This window comes from Dipteris shenzhenensis, chromosome 20, assembly GCF_047967505.1.
Source record: "Dipteris shenzhenensis isolate YYH24624 ecotype China chromosome 20, Dip_SZ_1.0, whole genome shotgun sequence".
Classification (NCBI taxonomy): Eukaryota; Viridiplantae; Streptophyta; class Polypodiopsida; order Gleicheniales; family Dipteridaceae; genus Dipteris; species Dipteris shenzhenensis.
In genome coordinates, this window is record NC_141615.1 from 17,195,952 (window position 1) to 17,208,106 (window position 12,155).

Consider the following 12,155-nt stretch of genomic DNA (forward strand, 5'->3'; position numbering starts at 1 on the left):
CTCTGGGAGTGCCCCTTGTCCAGAAAATTATGGACTGATGTTGTTGAGAGACTGAGGGCAATTTAAGTGCATGTCAAGATTACGTGGACGGTAGCCCTACTAGGAGATAATGGAAGTCTCAACGACATAATTTTTGAAGCTTGGCAGCTTGTGAGAGGTGTAGTAATTACCAACATATGGAGATTCAGAAACGACGTGGCTTTTTTGAGATGTCATTTTGGCAAAGGGCTAGTGCTTGTGATCTCAAAGGATGTCAAGAGTACCTTGCAATTTTTTGGGAAGAAAAATGAGACTCTTAGAATCATATGTAAACTGTTGTGGACAGCTTTTGTCTCTTCTTGAGGGCATACTTTTTATCTTTTGTTGTTGTAAACTTTTTGTAAATGTGAGTTATCTTTTCAAGTGCAAAAAAAAAACATCTATTTCACACATGAAAAACTAGGTCCTTGTCATCCATATACTAACTAAAGTGTTGTTCACTGTCCTAAAAGAGCTTCCCTCTATTATAAAAGTGTTTTGAACCATATTGCTTCACATGCATAATTTGCTTATCCTCCTTATTGTACTTATGCATATGATAGACTATTTCTTGCTTTGCCATGATAAGGGTGAAATTCCAACATTGAAGGGACATCCCCTCACGCACACTTGCCATGACAAGAGTGCAATTCCAAGATTGAAGGAAAATTCACTCATGCATCTTCTATCATCAACAGTATTGCCCCAATCACCATGTGTATATCTATAAAAAATAAGACATGATAAATTACCATATTATTTCAACCTATAATCTTATCTACCTTTGAGATATTTTACTCTTCTTGGAATTTCATGGCTAAGAACATCAATAAATAAGTTTTTTGGCCAAGTTATTGTCAAGTAGATATGATTTCTTTGTACTACAAAAGATATGTACCTCATAAGTTGATAAGTTTATATTTGATTCCATGAGTGTGGCAAAGGTCAGCAACCTGCAAATAAAACTACTTAAGGGCTTTCTAGGTGTACTTATCCTATGTCAACATGATGCCATTTTCATTTCTCCATATTTCTATGCCAAGAAAATATTGGAGATCCCCCATGTCTTTCATATCAAAACTCAAGTGAGATGCCTTTTTCCTGTAGAAAGTTGCCATTTGAACTTGTTATGATTAAGTTATCAACATACATCACTATGCCATGTGATATCCTTTTAATGTAACGTGATGGATCAAAATCTAATAGCTAAAAACCCATTTTTTGAAAATCCTCATGAATTTTGGCATTCCATGTCCTTGGTCCTTTTTTCACCCCACACAAAGATTTGAGTAATAGACAAACTTTGTTCTCTTGGCCTTTGGCAACATACCTTTTATGTTGTGCCATTGGGTCTCTTCATTAAATAAACATTCAAGCATGGACTTTTTTGCATGATAATGGATAGGCCAACCAAATTGGAAGCTAATGCAAGGATTGTTTCAATGTAGGCATCTTTCTAATGGGTGTAAAAGTTTGGGAATATCTATTGGAAACCAGCCCTCACATTGAATTTGTTACCTGTTGTCACTCCTTATGTACTAATAGGTTTCTTGTGTTCAAAAATACAAGTGACCATGTTTTATATCCGTCATCCATGGTGGCATGTTGCCATTGTGGAGCTTTGTTGCTTCTATGAATGATGTTGGTTGTTTAATGTCAATGAACCATAAAAGCAATATTGATTTTGTATGTCCACATCTCTCATTCTTTTCTCTCACTACTAGAATTTGGAAGTTCCTCCATGACTCTAGTTGTTACATCAATGGAATCATGCAATTTCTGCCTCCTTTACTTTCATGGTCATAGTGGATTTAATGTTTTCAGCAATGAAAGTATGAGTTATTGGAGTAGAAAATGGTGTTGGTAGCAAAATAGTTGTTAGATGATCAAAATAAGATGTTCTTTCATCAATATTGGCATCTCTTACGACTGTGAGTTTCTTTTGCCTTGATCATCTAGGCGGTATGCCTTACATTCTTCATCATAGGCTATAAAGACACACGTGATTGATTTGACATCAAGTTTCATATATGTGAAATCTTCTTCTAGTGTAATGTTTTGCAAAATTGTAGTAGAACTTCTACTCATGAAATATTCCTATTGACATACGTGCTTCACCCTAATAAGAATGGGGTTCGTTCTTTTCATCCAATATGCATCTAGCATATATTGTAATTTGTTTTTTTCATTCTCTTTAAGAGTAATTCTGCAATTCAATTGTCTTTAATTCCCCTATACCTGCACAATTCATTAAAGTTACCTGACTTGTGTTCTATTTTGCTAAAACATGCAAGTTGCAATATCTATTGTGGTAATACTCCAAGAGGAACATGTGGACTAAAGGGAGCAAACATTATCTAAACACGTATAAATTCTCCATGGTATCTTCATTTTATTATAGTGTTTAATTGTTGGTACTGTGTGGTCTTCTCTCTAGTGCCATGAGTGCCTATATTGACTCCCTAAGCTTTGTCTTACCATTCTCTTCCATAGGATTTTATGGTCATTTTGGTTCAAGAAGCTTTGAGTTTGGAGTCTTCTAACTAGAGTGCATGTTAAACTAGTTTTGAGCTTGGGAGACGTTTTAAGAAGAAGTTGAAGTATAGAAAATCTCTCTTACTCAAGTCCAATAGAAAAGTGCAAATGCATTGGGAAACCCTTCACATAGGGAAAAAGCATTTCACGAGGAGTGATAGTGATGAGACTTGAACTGTGACGTCTTGGTGGAGGAGATGATGAGGGCAAGCGAGCATGCAGTGAGGACTTAGTGGAGTGATCATGCTATAGGAAATGTAAAGAGGAGGGGCTAAATAAAGGTAAGGAGATATTCAAAAAACTTGGGCGCGGAGGTGCATGCACAAAAAAGGTATATAAATTGTGTGTGGACCCAACAAAAGGGGTGGAACATGGGCGGCCTAAAGGACATCCTATATAATAAAATTGTATTATGGAAGAGGAGGCCACATGGGGCCCACTGTCAGGGGCGCCAGGCTGGCAGACACAGGGTGGCGAGGCAAGGCGCATAAAGGCCGGCCACGATGGGATGCGTAATCTGACGTGGAGAATGCGTGCGGACCGCCCACGTGGAGGAGACGGCCACGCTGGCGAAGAGCGGACACGTGTAGAAAAAGGTCGGGGTTGTTAATAACCGTGATTAGGGGGGAAGTTAAGGGCACGTGAGAATCTAAGCTAGATTCAGGATCACGTGCGAAGATTCCGTCGTCTTCATGGTCTTCTTCTTCTTGGTCAGTGAGCTCACTTTCACTGTCGGGTGAGCTCCAAGCAAGCTTCCATGGCGTCCCAGGCTCATCACTGAGCTCCGAGCTGCAAGAATCCATGGTGTACTGCCTCATCGAGCTCCCTAGCAAGAATCTTTCGCGTCTCTGAGCTCAAAAATCCATCGCTGGTAAGCTCCAAGCGAGCTTCCATGGCGGCCCAACTCCATCTCTGAGCTCGATTCTGCAAGAATCCATGCCGTGCTAGCTCGTCTCTGAGCTCCGGTGATCTTCCATGGCGTCCCCGAGCCCATCTATCTCTGAGAAAGATTCCATCACTCGCTGAGCTCAAGAGTGAGCTCCACGCTAGCTCCCATGTTGTCCTAAGCTCAGCAGCATCCATGCCGTCGTCCTTCCTGCCGCTCTCTGCTCAGTGAGCGCGAAGCAAGCAAGCAAGCTTCCATGTTCATCCCCCTGCTCACAGCTCCGAGCTTCAACGAATCTATTGCTTCCGAGCTTATCTTCCTTCCATCGCAATCCGCTCCCCCTCTGCTTCCCCTGTCCATACACCCGCAGACACCCCCACCCCCCCCCTCCTCGAAATCCCCCACCTTTCCTCCTCGATTTCCTTCCCCCGCTCACGACAACCCCCCTGCCTCATAGATTCGTTCTGAAGCCTTCAATCCTTGATCTCACCACCCCTCCCTCAATCTCTCCTCGCGTACCTTCCTTTCTGTTTTCAATACCCACACCTTTCCCCATCCCTCCCTTGTCTGTTTCCGTGGGCTCTCCTTCTCCACCGCTTTTGCATCGGTTCCCCCTCCCCCTCCCCCTCCCCAGCCGATCGATGTCGGGATTCGGGTGCTCTGCCCGCAGATCTCACCCCACTGTCGCTACCGGCTCTCTGTCCCGTGGATAGTTTTGAGATCCTCTTTTCTGTGTTCTCAATTGTGGCTGCCACTAGAGTCTGCTGGGCAGTCGCACTCCAGCTCTCTGTGCGTGAAACCCGTGATGCTATCCGTGCCCTCGGAGCGTAGATCAAAGTTTTGGCTTGGCTATACGAAGCCCAGCTCGGCTTGGAATCATAAATCAAAAGAGAATGGCAGCGAGAGGAGGAGTTCCGCTGCATTGCAACTTCCGCCATAGCTTGTGTGATTGTCTAGAAACAAGCTACAAAGGTGTGGATTCGAATTTCTCTTCTATGAATCCCTTCGAGAGTTTCTCCTTCTAACTGGTCTATCGGCTCTCTAAAGCTTTCAGCTGTCCAGCTAACACGATTGAAAGCAAGGGATCTTTCGATTCGTGTCGACGATTTCTGGTCTGAACTTCTCATATGTGTGACGGTCTACTGTCAAAGCCATCGCAAATTTTGTTCCTTCGTGTAATCCGATGTAATTGTGTTGCATTCTGCAGGCTTCCAGTATATAGCCCATGCGCTATTTCGCAATGTTCAATTCTAACGGAAATGTTGCGAAACTGGCCGGATGGATGGAGGGCAATGCAATGCTCATGTACCGCAATGTAGGCTATGCAAGGCTACCTGGGTTGTACCACTAGCTCGCTGCATAATTTGCAGGGACCAAGCCTTCTCTGTTCACGCCAATTCAGTGGAACTCTGGAGAATCCGAGCTGTCGAGACATTTCCCTCCGATAGATGCTGATGCCTATCCTGAGTCAGTTCTATTGATCGATGATGGCTGGGGCAACGTTGGTGGAAACTGTCCAGATAACAAGTACTCACGATCCTTGTCTCTCGCCGTCTCTCGGGTGGCTGAGTCCCAGGATTTCCTTCTCGAAAGATTTTGCGCACTCGGAAGGCGCGGATATAACTGACTCACGCAAGGGTAAAGAGAAAATAGAGAGGGATTCAATGTCGGAATTTGAGTTCTCAATGTCAATGCTTGAGTATGACAGTTCTACGGGTACCCAGATGTTGGCAGCGGATGAGCTGTTTTTCAAAGGAAAGCTACTTCCTTTATACATACCGCAGTACATTGAAGGGTCGGAGGAACGATCGACAAAAGGAGGGCGGAAAGATGGAGAGCAGGAACAGATTTCTGTTCGGAAGAGCGCGGGCGAGATGCCCGTAACGGCAGCATGTACTGTGTCTGCATCGGTAGACTTGCATTCGCCAACGTCTCCGAAAACTCCCAGATGTTCAACCAAATTGAAAGAGCTTCTTGGACTGAAGAAGTTGAAATTCCAGGGCTTACAGGAGACCTGCAAGCCTCGTACGCAGCAAAGAGTCCCGGTGCAGCAGAAATCTCTTTTAGCAAGCAAAAGCAAACGTTTTTTCTGCAGATCGGATGATGGAAAGGTCTTGGACGCGCGTAATTCTAGTGTAGGAAGCAAAAGCAAACGCTTGTTTTGTAGATCAGATGATAATAAATTGTTGGATGCGCGGAATTCCACAGCAGAACCCCTTCTAGCTTCTACTGGAGAGGCTCATGCAAGCGGATCAAGCTGCGCAGTCTCCTTACGCCCACAGCAGGCCAACCAGAATCCGCACCGAACTTCCCTAGACAAGAATGCATCCGTCCCGATACTGTGCAGCCCATTCTCTTCAGCTGCTCCACGTCGGGCACTAGGATCTTCGGTGCAAAGGAACGAGGGGGTTTTAGGATCACACTTGAAAGTGAAGGTGAGAGGTGCAGAACAGAAGCTCAGAACCTCAAGGAGGTCTGAGGATTATTGTAGGGCAATGGAGGCTGCTTCTCGAGTGGAAAGGCTGGAGAACGGGGCCGCAAGATCAGGAGTCAGGAGCAGAAGGCCAAGTACGGGGTCGGGGAGGGTGTCGGGAGAGACAAGTCCTGCGAGAAGATCAGGAGCAACGAGCCCATCAGGGAGCTCAGGGAGATGGAGTCCAGGAAGGCATTCAGGGGGGTGGAGTCCAGGAAGAAGCTCGGGGGGGCTGAGTCCAGGGAGGCTATCGTTGGGGGAGGGCTATGGGGAGGGTGGGAGGTACATGCAATCGAGGAGGCTGGAGAGAAGCAGCAGCAGTCCAAACAGCTTGCGCAAGAGGTATGATTACTTGAAGGCAGTGAGGCAGAGGGATGGGTGGAGGGGACTGGAGAGGTCATCTTCCTATTCAAGTGTAAGGGTAACTCCTGTGCTGAATGTGCCTGTGTGCATGAGTCCTGGGCTGAGATCAGGTGGTGCTGGGGGCAGGGGATCCATCAAGAGCAATGGAGGATTTGGGCTTGGACTTCTGTTTGGAGCAGCTACGTCCAAGGTTAGAGATGTGCAAACCCCAGCAGCAGCAGCAGCTTCTGCTGCTCCTAGAACCAAGCCCAAGCTCTCAAGAAGAGCCAGCAGCAGCAGCATCATCTATTAAGCTCGTGTGTTGATTAGCTCCAAGAGAAGGAAACTGTTTTGGCTACCAATATCCTGAAGCTCAGATCCCAGCTTGATTAGAATGTATGCCTTATTCAATGCTTGTGGTGCTTGCCTTAGGATATGGCAAATGCCAATTGCGAAGCTTGATTGGGATATATACTATGTCTCTATGAACTGTTTGGTAAAGGCTTTGGCGCTTCTGGATCAGATGGCAACAATTGTGTGCTGAGTGCACCTTGTCACAGCGTTGATTTTGTGCTTGCTCAGCTGCTTATTAGCACTTTATTGGGCTGTTTGTCCAAGTTAATAAGCTCGTGTGATGAACTAACAATCAGGGGAAGAAGTTGTACGTTGTAAACTCATCGGGTGATGGAGATGGTGATCACACTGTTTTTGAGTGATGAGAAGCTCAGTCAGCTGTTCTCCCGTTGATGAGCTGACTAACCCGTGAAGATGGTGTGGTAGCTTTGAGGAAGAAAATGCACTAATGCTTTCTTTGATGAGGAGGATTTTTGGAGACATCAGTAGCTAGTAGCGGAGTGTGTAGTGTGCATTGTGTATCAGCTGCTCAGTTGGGTCATAGTAGTAGATGTAGTAGTTGGTAGTGTTAGTGTAGTGACTTCATGTTAATCTCTCAGCTGCTGCACCAAGCTTTTGCATCTTCCAATCCCACTTCAGTCCTTCTACAAGTGCTTTGGGACTAACTTCCTGGCCTGTACTAGTTGCTTGTCAACAGTAGAGTGCACTGTGGAAGATTGTTTTGTTGCTTTTGCCAGCTCTTTGCAGTAGCCTTCGTGCGTAAAATTGATCATATTGTAATTTACAAAAATACATTTTCAATCATTCTTCCCCTGTTTATGCCTGGACAAAGTTTTGTGTGATCCATCCAGGCTGCCTGTCCTCAAGATCTTGGTTAATACATCATGCATGGAGCTCTGGTTGAAATTTTGTTGTGGCTATCTCCTTATATTTATACAAATAGTAGGCTGGGCGTTGCCTCCAAGGCAAGGTATGAAAAAATATATGGCTTAACTTTAGAGGCCCTTTCACAAAGAAAAGTTTGTAGAGCGAGTAGTGACCCTTTTAGAAAAAAAGTCATTTTATACCCTTTCAATATAGTTTCCTCGAAGAGGGATCTTGAACGTAACATGCATATGACAAAGGTTATGTATTCCAATTTCAACGAAGAGAGGAATTTACGTGAATAAAAGAGAGGAGAGGATAAAAGAGTGAAGTAAATGAGTTGGCTAGTTTTTCCAAATTCCCACAGAGTTCTTGTTTATGCTTCAAATATACAATCTCCACCTTCTAATCAACTCAAGATGGGTTAAGACCACCCACCTACCCATGGAGGAGGAACTAAAATTGAGGGATGGTCGTCGGGTGTGTTGGTTCACACCACTCAAAGGTCATCAGACTACTAATTTATGTCACTAAACTTGGAGGGGTCATAACTTTTGCTTCTTGGAGGAGGTAAGAAGCAGGCTACAAAGAAGCAAAACTCCTCAATCCTCTTTTATTTCTTGGAGGAGGTAAGATGGAGGAGGGGTCATCAGGCTACAAAGAAGGGGTCATAACTTTGCCTCACTTGTTGCCCATATGTAGCCCCTACTCGTTAACCTTGGATGCCCTTATGTGAATTGCATCTTGTTTAATCTTGATGGAGATGCATTCATAATGATGGAATTTGTTTGAGTGATATGCAAAATGGTTGAATATCAAAAGGAAGGATTGAGAAATGTTGCCAATGTGCCAATTTGCTCCATGATTGTGGAAAGTGATCAAAGCTTCTAATGGAGTGTTTCTCGGAGGCGAGCTTAGAAAGGCTTTAAGCCGAGGAGATTATATGGAAGTCTATGGATGGCAGCAAGCAGGATGCAACCTTAAATGTGCAAAGGGGTAGATCACGGTTCAAGGGAAAGTCCCAAGAAAGAGGGAAGTCTCATAGCAAATCCAGGGCACGAAACATTGAGTGTTACCACTGTGGCAAGAAGGGCCACATGAAAAAGGATTGCTACAAGTTGAAAAGAGAGCAAAAGGATAAGAAAAGAATACAAATTGGGGTGCAAATAAGAAGGAACAGAGTCCAAGGGAGGACAAAGGAAAGATGAAGATCGAGGAGATTAATGCAGTCAGTGATGATAGTGACAATGACATTCTCTTTATGTCTAGTCTACCTGCAGACTTGCTTACCACTTCAGATGATGCATATTCCTCGGATTGGATTTTGGATTTTGGCGCTTCATTCCATGTTACTCCCCATAGGGAATGGTTCTATACTTATGACAGTGACATGTTGTGTGCATCTTGGAAATAATTATGCATGTGACATAGTGGGAGCAGGTGATATATAGTTTTCTTTTGCAAATGGGTCTGCATTTGTTTTGAAAAATGTGAGACATGTGCCTAAGCTGACCAAGAGTCTCATTTCAATGGGTCAGCTAGATGATGTTGGTTTTCAAACCACTTTTGACTTTCAGAGTTGGAAAATTCAGAAGGGCTCTATGGTTTTGGCTAGGGGTGCCAAGTGTGGGACTTTGTATCCCTTACATGTATCAGGGGTGTCTGATCATGTTGTTGCAATAACCGAGCAGCCAAGTACTTCTTTGTGGCATTGTAGGTTGGGGCACATGAGCCAGAATAGAATGAAACTCTTATGTCTTTTGAGTTTCTTTTATTTTGAATTTTGTGAGCACTGTCTCTATGGAAAACAGACTAAATCAGCCCATAAAAGCATGAAAAGAAAGAGATTGAAAGGCTTGATTTAGTGCATTTAGACATATGTGGTCCCATGCCTACATGGTTATTAGGCGGGGCTGAATCCTATGTGACATTCATTGATGATGCAACTAGGAAAGTATGGGCTTATGCTATAGCTAGGAAGAGCGATGTGTTCTAGCTATTTTAAAAATGGTTGGCTTTGGTTGAAAATCAGTTAGGTAGAACGCTTGAATGCCTACGGACTGATAATGGTGGAATTATATCTCTCATGGCTTTCAGCATTTCTGTGATACATGTGGTATTAAGAGGGACAGAGCTCACACCCCCTCGTACACTAGAGCAGAATCCAGCTACAGAACATATGAACCGCACCATCCAAGAAAGGTTGCAATGTATGCTTTTCAATGCAAGTCTTTTTGGTGGTTTTTGGGCGAGTTTGGATGGTGGTATTCTTGAAGACGCATGGAGTGGCAAGAAGCCCTCTTACTCTCATTTGCATACATTTGGGTGTGAGGCATATGCGCATGTGCTAAAATAGCTTCAGAAGAAGCTAGATCCAAAGTCTAGGAAATGCATCTTTCTGGGTTATGGTGAAAGTGGAGAGATGGGCTATCGTCTCTGGGATCCAGAAGCAAAGAAAATCATACAAAGCCATGATGTGTTTTCAATGAGAAAAAGATGCATAAGACACCCATGAGGGATGTGGATATGAGGAGAATCACTTTCCAGGATGTGAATCTACCTGCATATGTTGATAGACAGCAAACTACATGTCTAGGAAATGGTGCCATCATGTACTCCCACAGGTACATAATCAAGGGCAGATGATGGATCATCTATTGGTGGCAACGATGAGCCAAACGTGGCTAATATACAGGCGGGATTATACAGGCGGGATAGCAAGCTGAAATGGCTTTGAGAAGAACATCTAGAGTGTTTAGATTGTCTGAGAGATTTGTTCCAGGGGTAGACTATGTGATGCTTACTGATTGCGAGGAGCCTTCTTGCTATAGAGAGGCTATGATGCGTGAAGATCAGTGCAAGTGGGAGTATGCTATGCAATCAGAGATGAGTTCACTCATAAAGAATAAGACTTGGGACTTGGTTTCTTTGCCACATGAAAAGAAAGCATTGCCATGTAAATGGGTCTACAAGATGGTCACAGGTGATGATGTGCCTAAGTACAAGGCCCGTTTGTTTGCTAAAGGGTTCAAGCAAGAGAAGGGTGTGGACTTTGATGAGATATTCTCTCCAGTTGTGAAGATGACCACACTTAGATGTGTACTTGGACTTGTGGCAACAGAGGATGTGGAGCTTATGCAGATGGATATCAAGATAGCTTTCTTGCATGGGGATTTGCACAAGGTAATTTACATGGTATAATCGGAAGGCTTTGAAGAAAAGGGCAAAAAGCATTTGGTTTGCAAGCTGAAAAATAGTCTCTATGGCCTTAAGCAAGTGCCTAGAGAATGGTATTATCTCTACCCCTCTTTAATGTACTTTATTTCTTGCTAGTTCCCATCAAAGAAGGGATTTGACAAGGTAAATAGTCTTTTCTGAACGTTCCTTGGGGGTGGGGATTTGGGTCAAAGAAAGATGTCTAAAGTAAGGGTGGCAAGGTTAAAGGATTAGGCATTGTAGATGTAGAAAAGTTTGTAGTCAAATTCATGGCCCAGTGGATCTTGAAAGCTTATTTAACCCGGGATTAGATTGGGCCTCACTCATTACAAAAAATATCTCCCAAGTAAAGATAACAATATGCAAACATTGGAAGAAACTTTTGTTAGGAGCAGCCCTCTTCGGGAAAGAACCATGCACGATGAAGTTTGGAAGGTTATGCGGAAGGCTTGGGAAACTTTGAAACCATTCCTAACCTGGAAAGGATTCACTAAAAAGATGAGAACTTTTTATAGCCACCACGACTCCATTTCATTCTACATCATCTGGAGCGATAGTGCGCTCTCAGACATTGCACTTAAAGGTGCAATAAGGCTCAAATAAAAAAGGTTTTAGAACGTGGGATGACCTTTGGAACTATGGGTAGGGCCAGCGGACAATAGACGTGATTCTCCAAGAAAGACACAATTTGAAGAGGTTCAACCAACTCTTACTCCAGGTTAGAAAGAACCTCTAGAACAAAGACAACCTACCATGGATGGGTGGTAGACTTCAACCTTCATTGCGAGAATTCACATGAGTAGGAAAAAATAATCTCTTCTTGATCCCAGTCTTTGTGGATGTGCAAACCATGACAGCTCAACTTAACCAAAAGTGGCTCGGTAGAGACTCAGAAAAGACATGGACACAAAGGTTTGAGAAATTGTGGGATAGGAGTATCCCAGAGAAATAATCCTTTTTATTGTGGTTAATCCTACACAAAGCAGTGTGGATGGCTAGTAGAGCTAGGAGAATTGGCCAAGGAGATGGCTGGTGCAAACGTTGCAACAGAGCTCGAGAGGACACTTCTCACCTCTTTTTAACTTTACTTCTTCCAAATCTATATGGGATATAGTTCAAAGGCGAATAGTACTCTAATGTTTTTTCTAATGAAATGATCTCTACTAATGCTCTCTTGTCTAATTTTGATGATGTCCTCCAAGCTGTGGTGGTGACAATCTACAGATAATGGAACAACTATCTAACAAGTGTAGGATTGTTTGAAGAAGGAGTTGGATTATGCCAAAAAATAGGTTACGATCATGGGACAGGCTTGGATATTAATTGCAAAAGCCCCGACTTAGAACAACCAGAGCCGCTAAAGTATGACCTAACCAATACCCCCCCCTGGGCAACGACTATGCTACTACAAGTTCCCGCCTCCCTCAAAGAGATGCCAACCTCACTGTGCCCTACTGGACTCTGGTC

At 43.7% G+C, this 12,155-nt stretch overlaps 1 protein-coding gene across 1 annotated transcript; it reads left to right on the plus strand.

Moving 5' to 3' along the window:
- The first annotated feature begins 3,859 nt into the window (after positions 1 to 3,859).
- Positions 3,860 to 7,415, plus strand: LOC147889356 (uncharacterized). Its single transcript, XM_087391578.1, has 2 exons — positions 3,860 to 4,411; positions 4,647 to 7,415. The coding sequence occupies exon 2, from the start codon at positions 4,924 to 4,926 to the stop codon at positions 6,565 to 6,567; it is 1,644 nt and encodes a 547-aa protein (XP_087247704.1). The 5' UTR covers positions 3,860 to 4,411; positions 4,647 to 4,923; the 3' UTR covers positions 6,568 to 7,415.
- Positions 7,416 to 12,155: the final 4,740 nt, after the last annotated feature.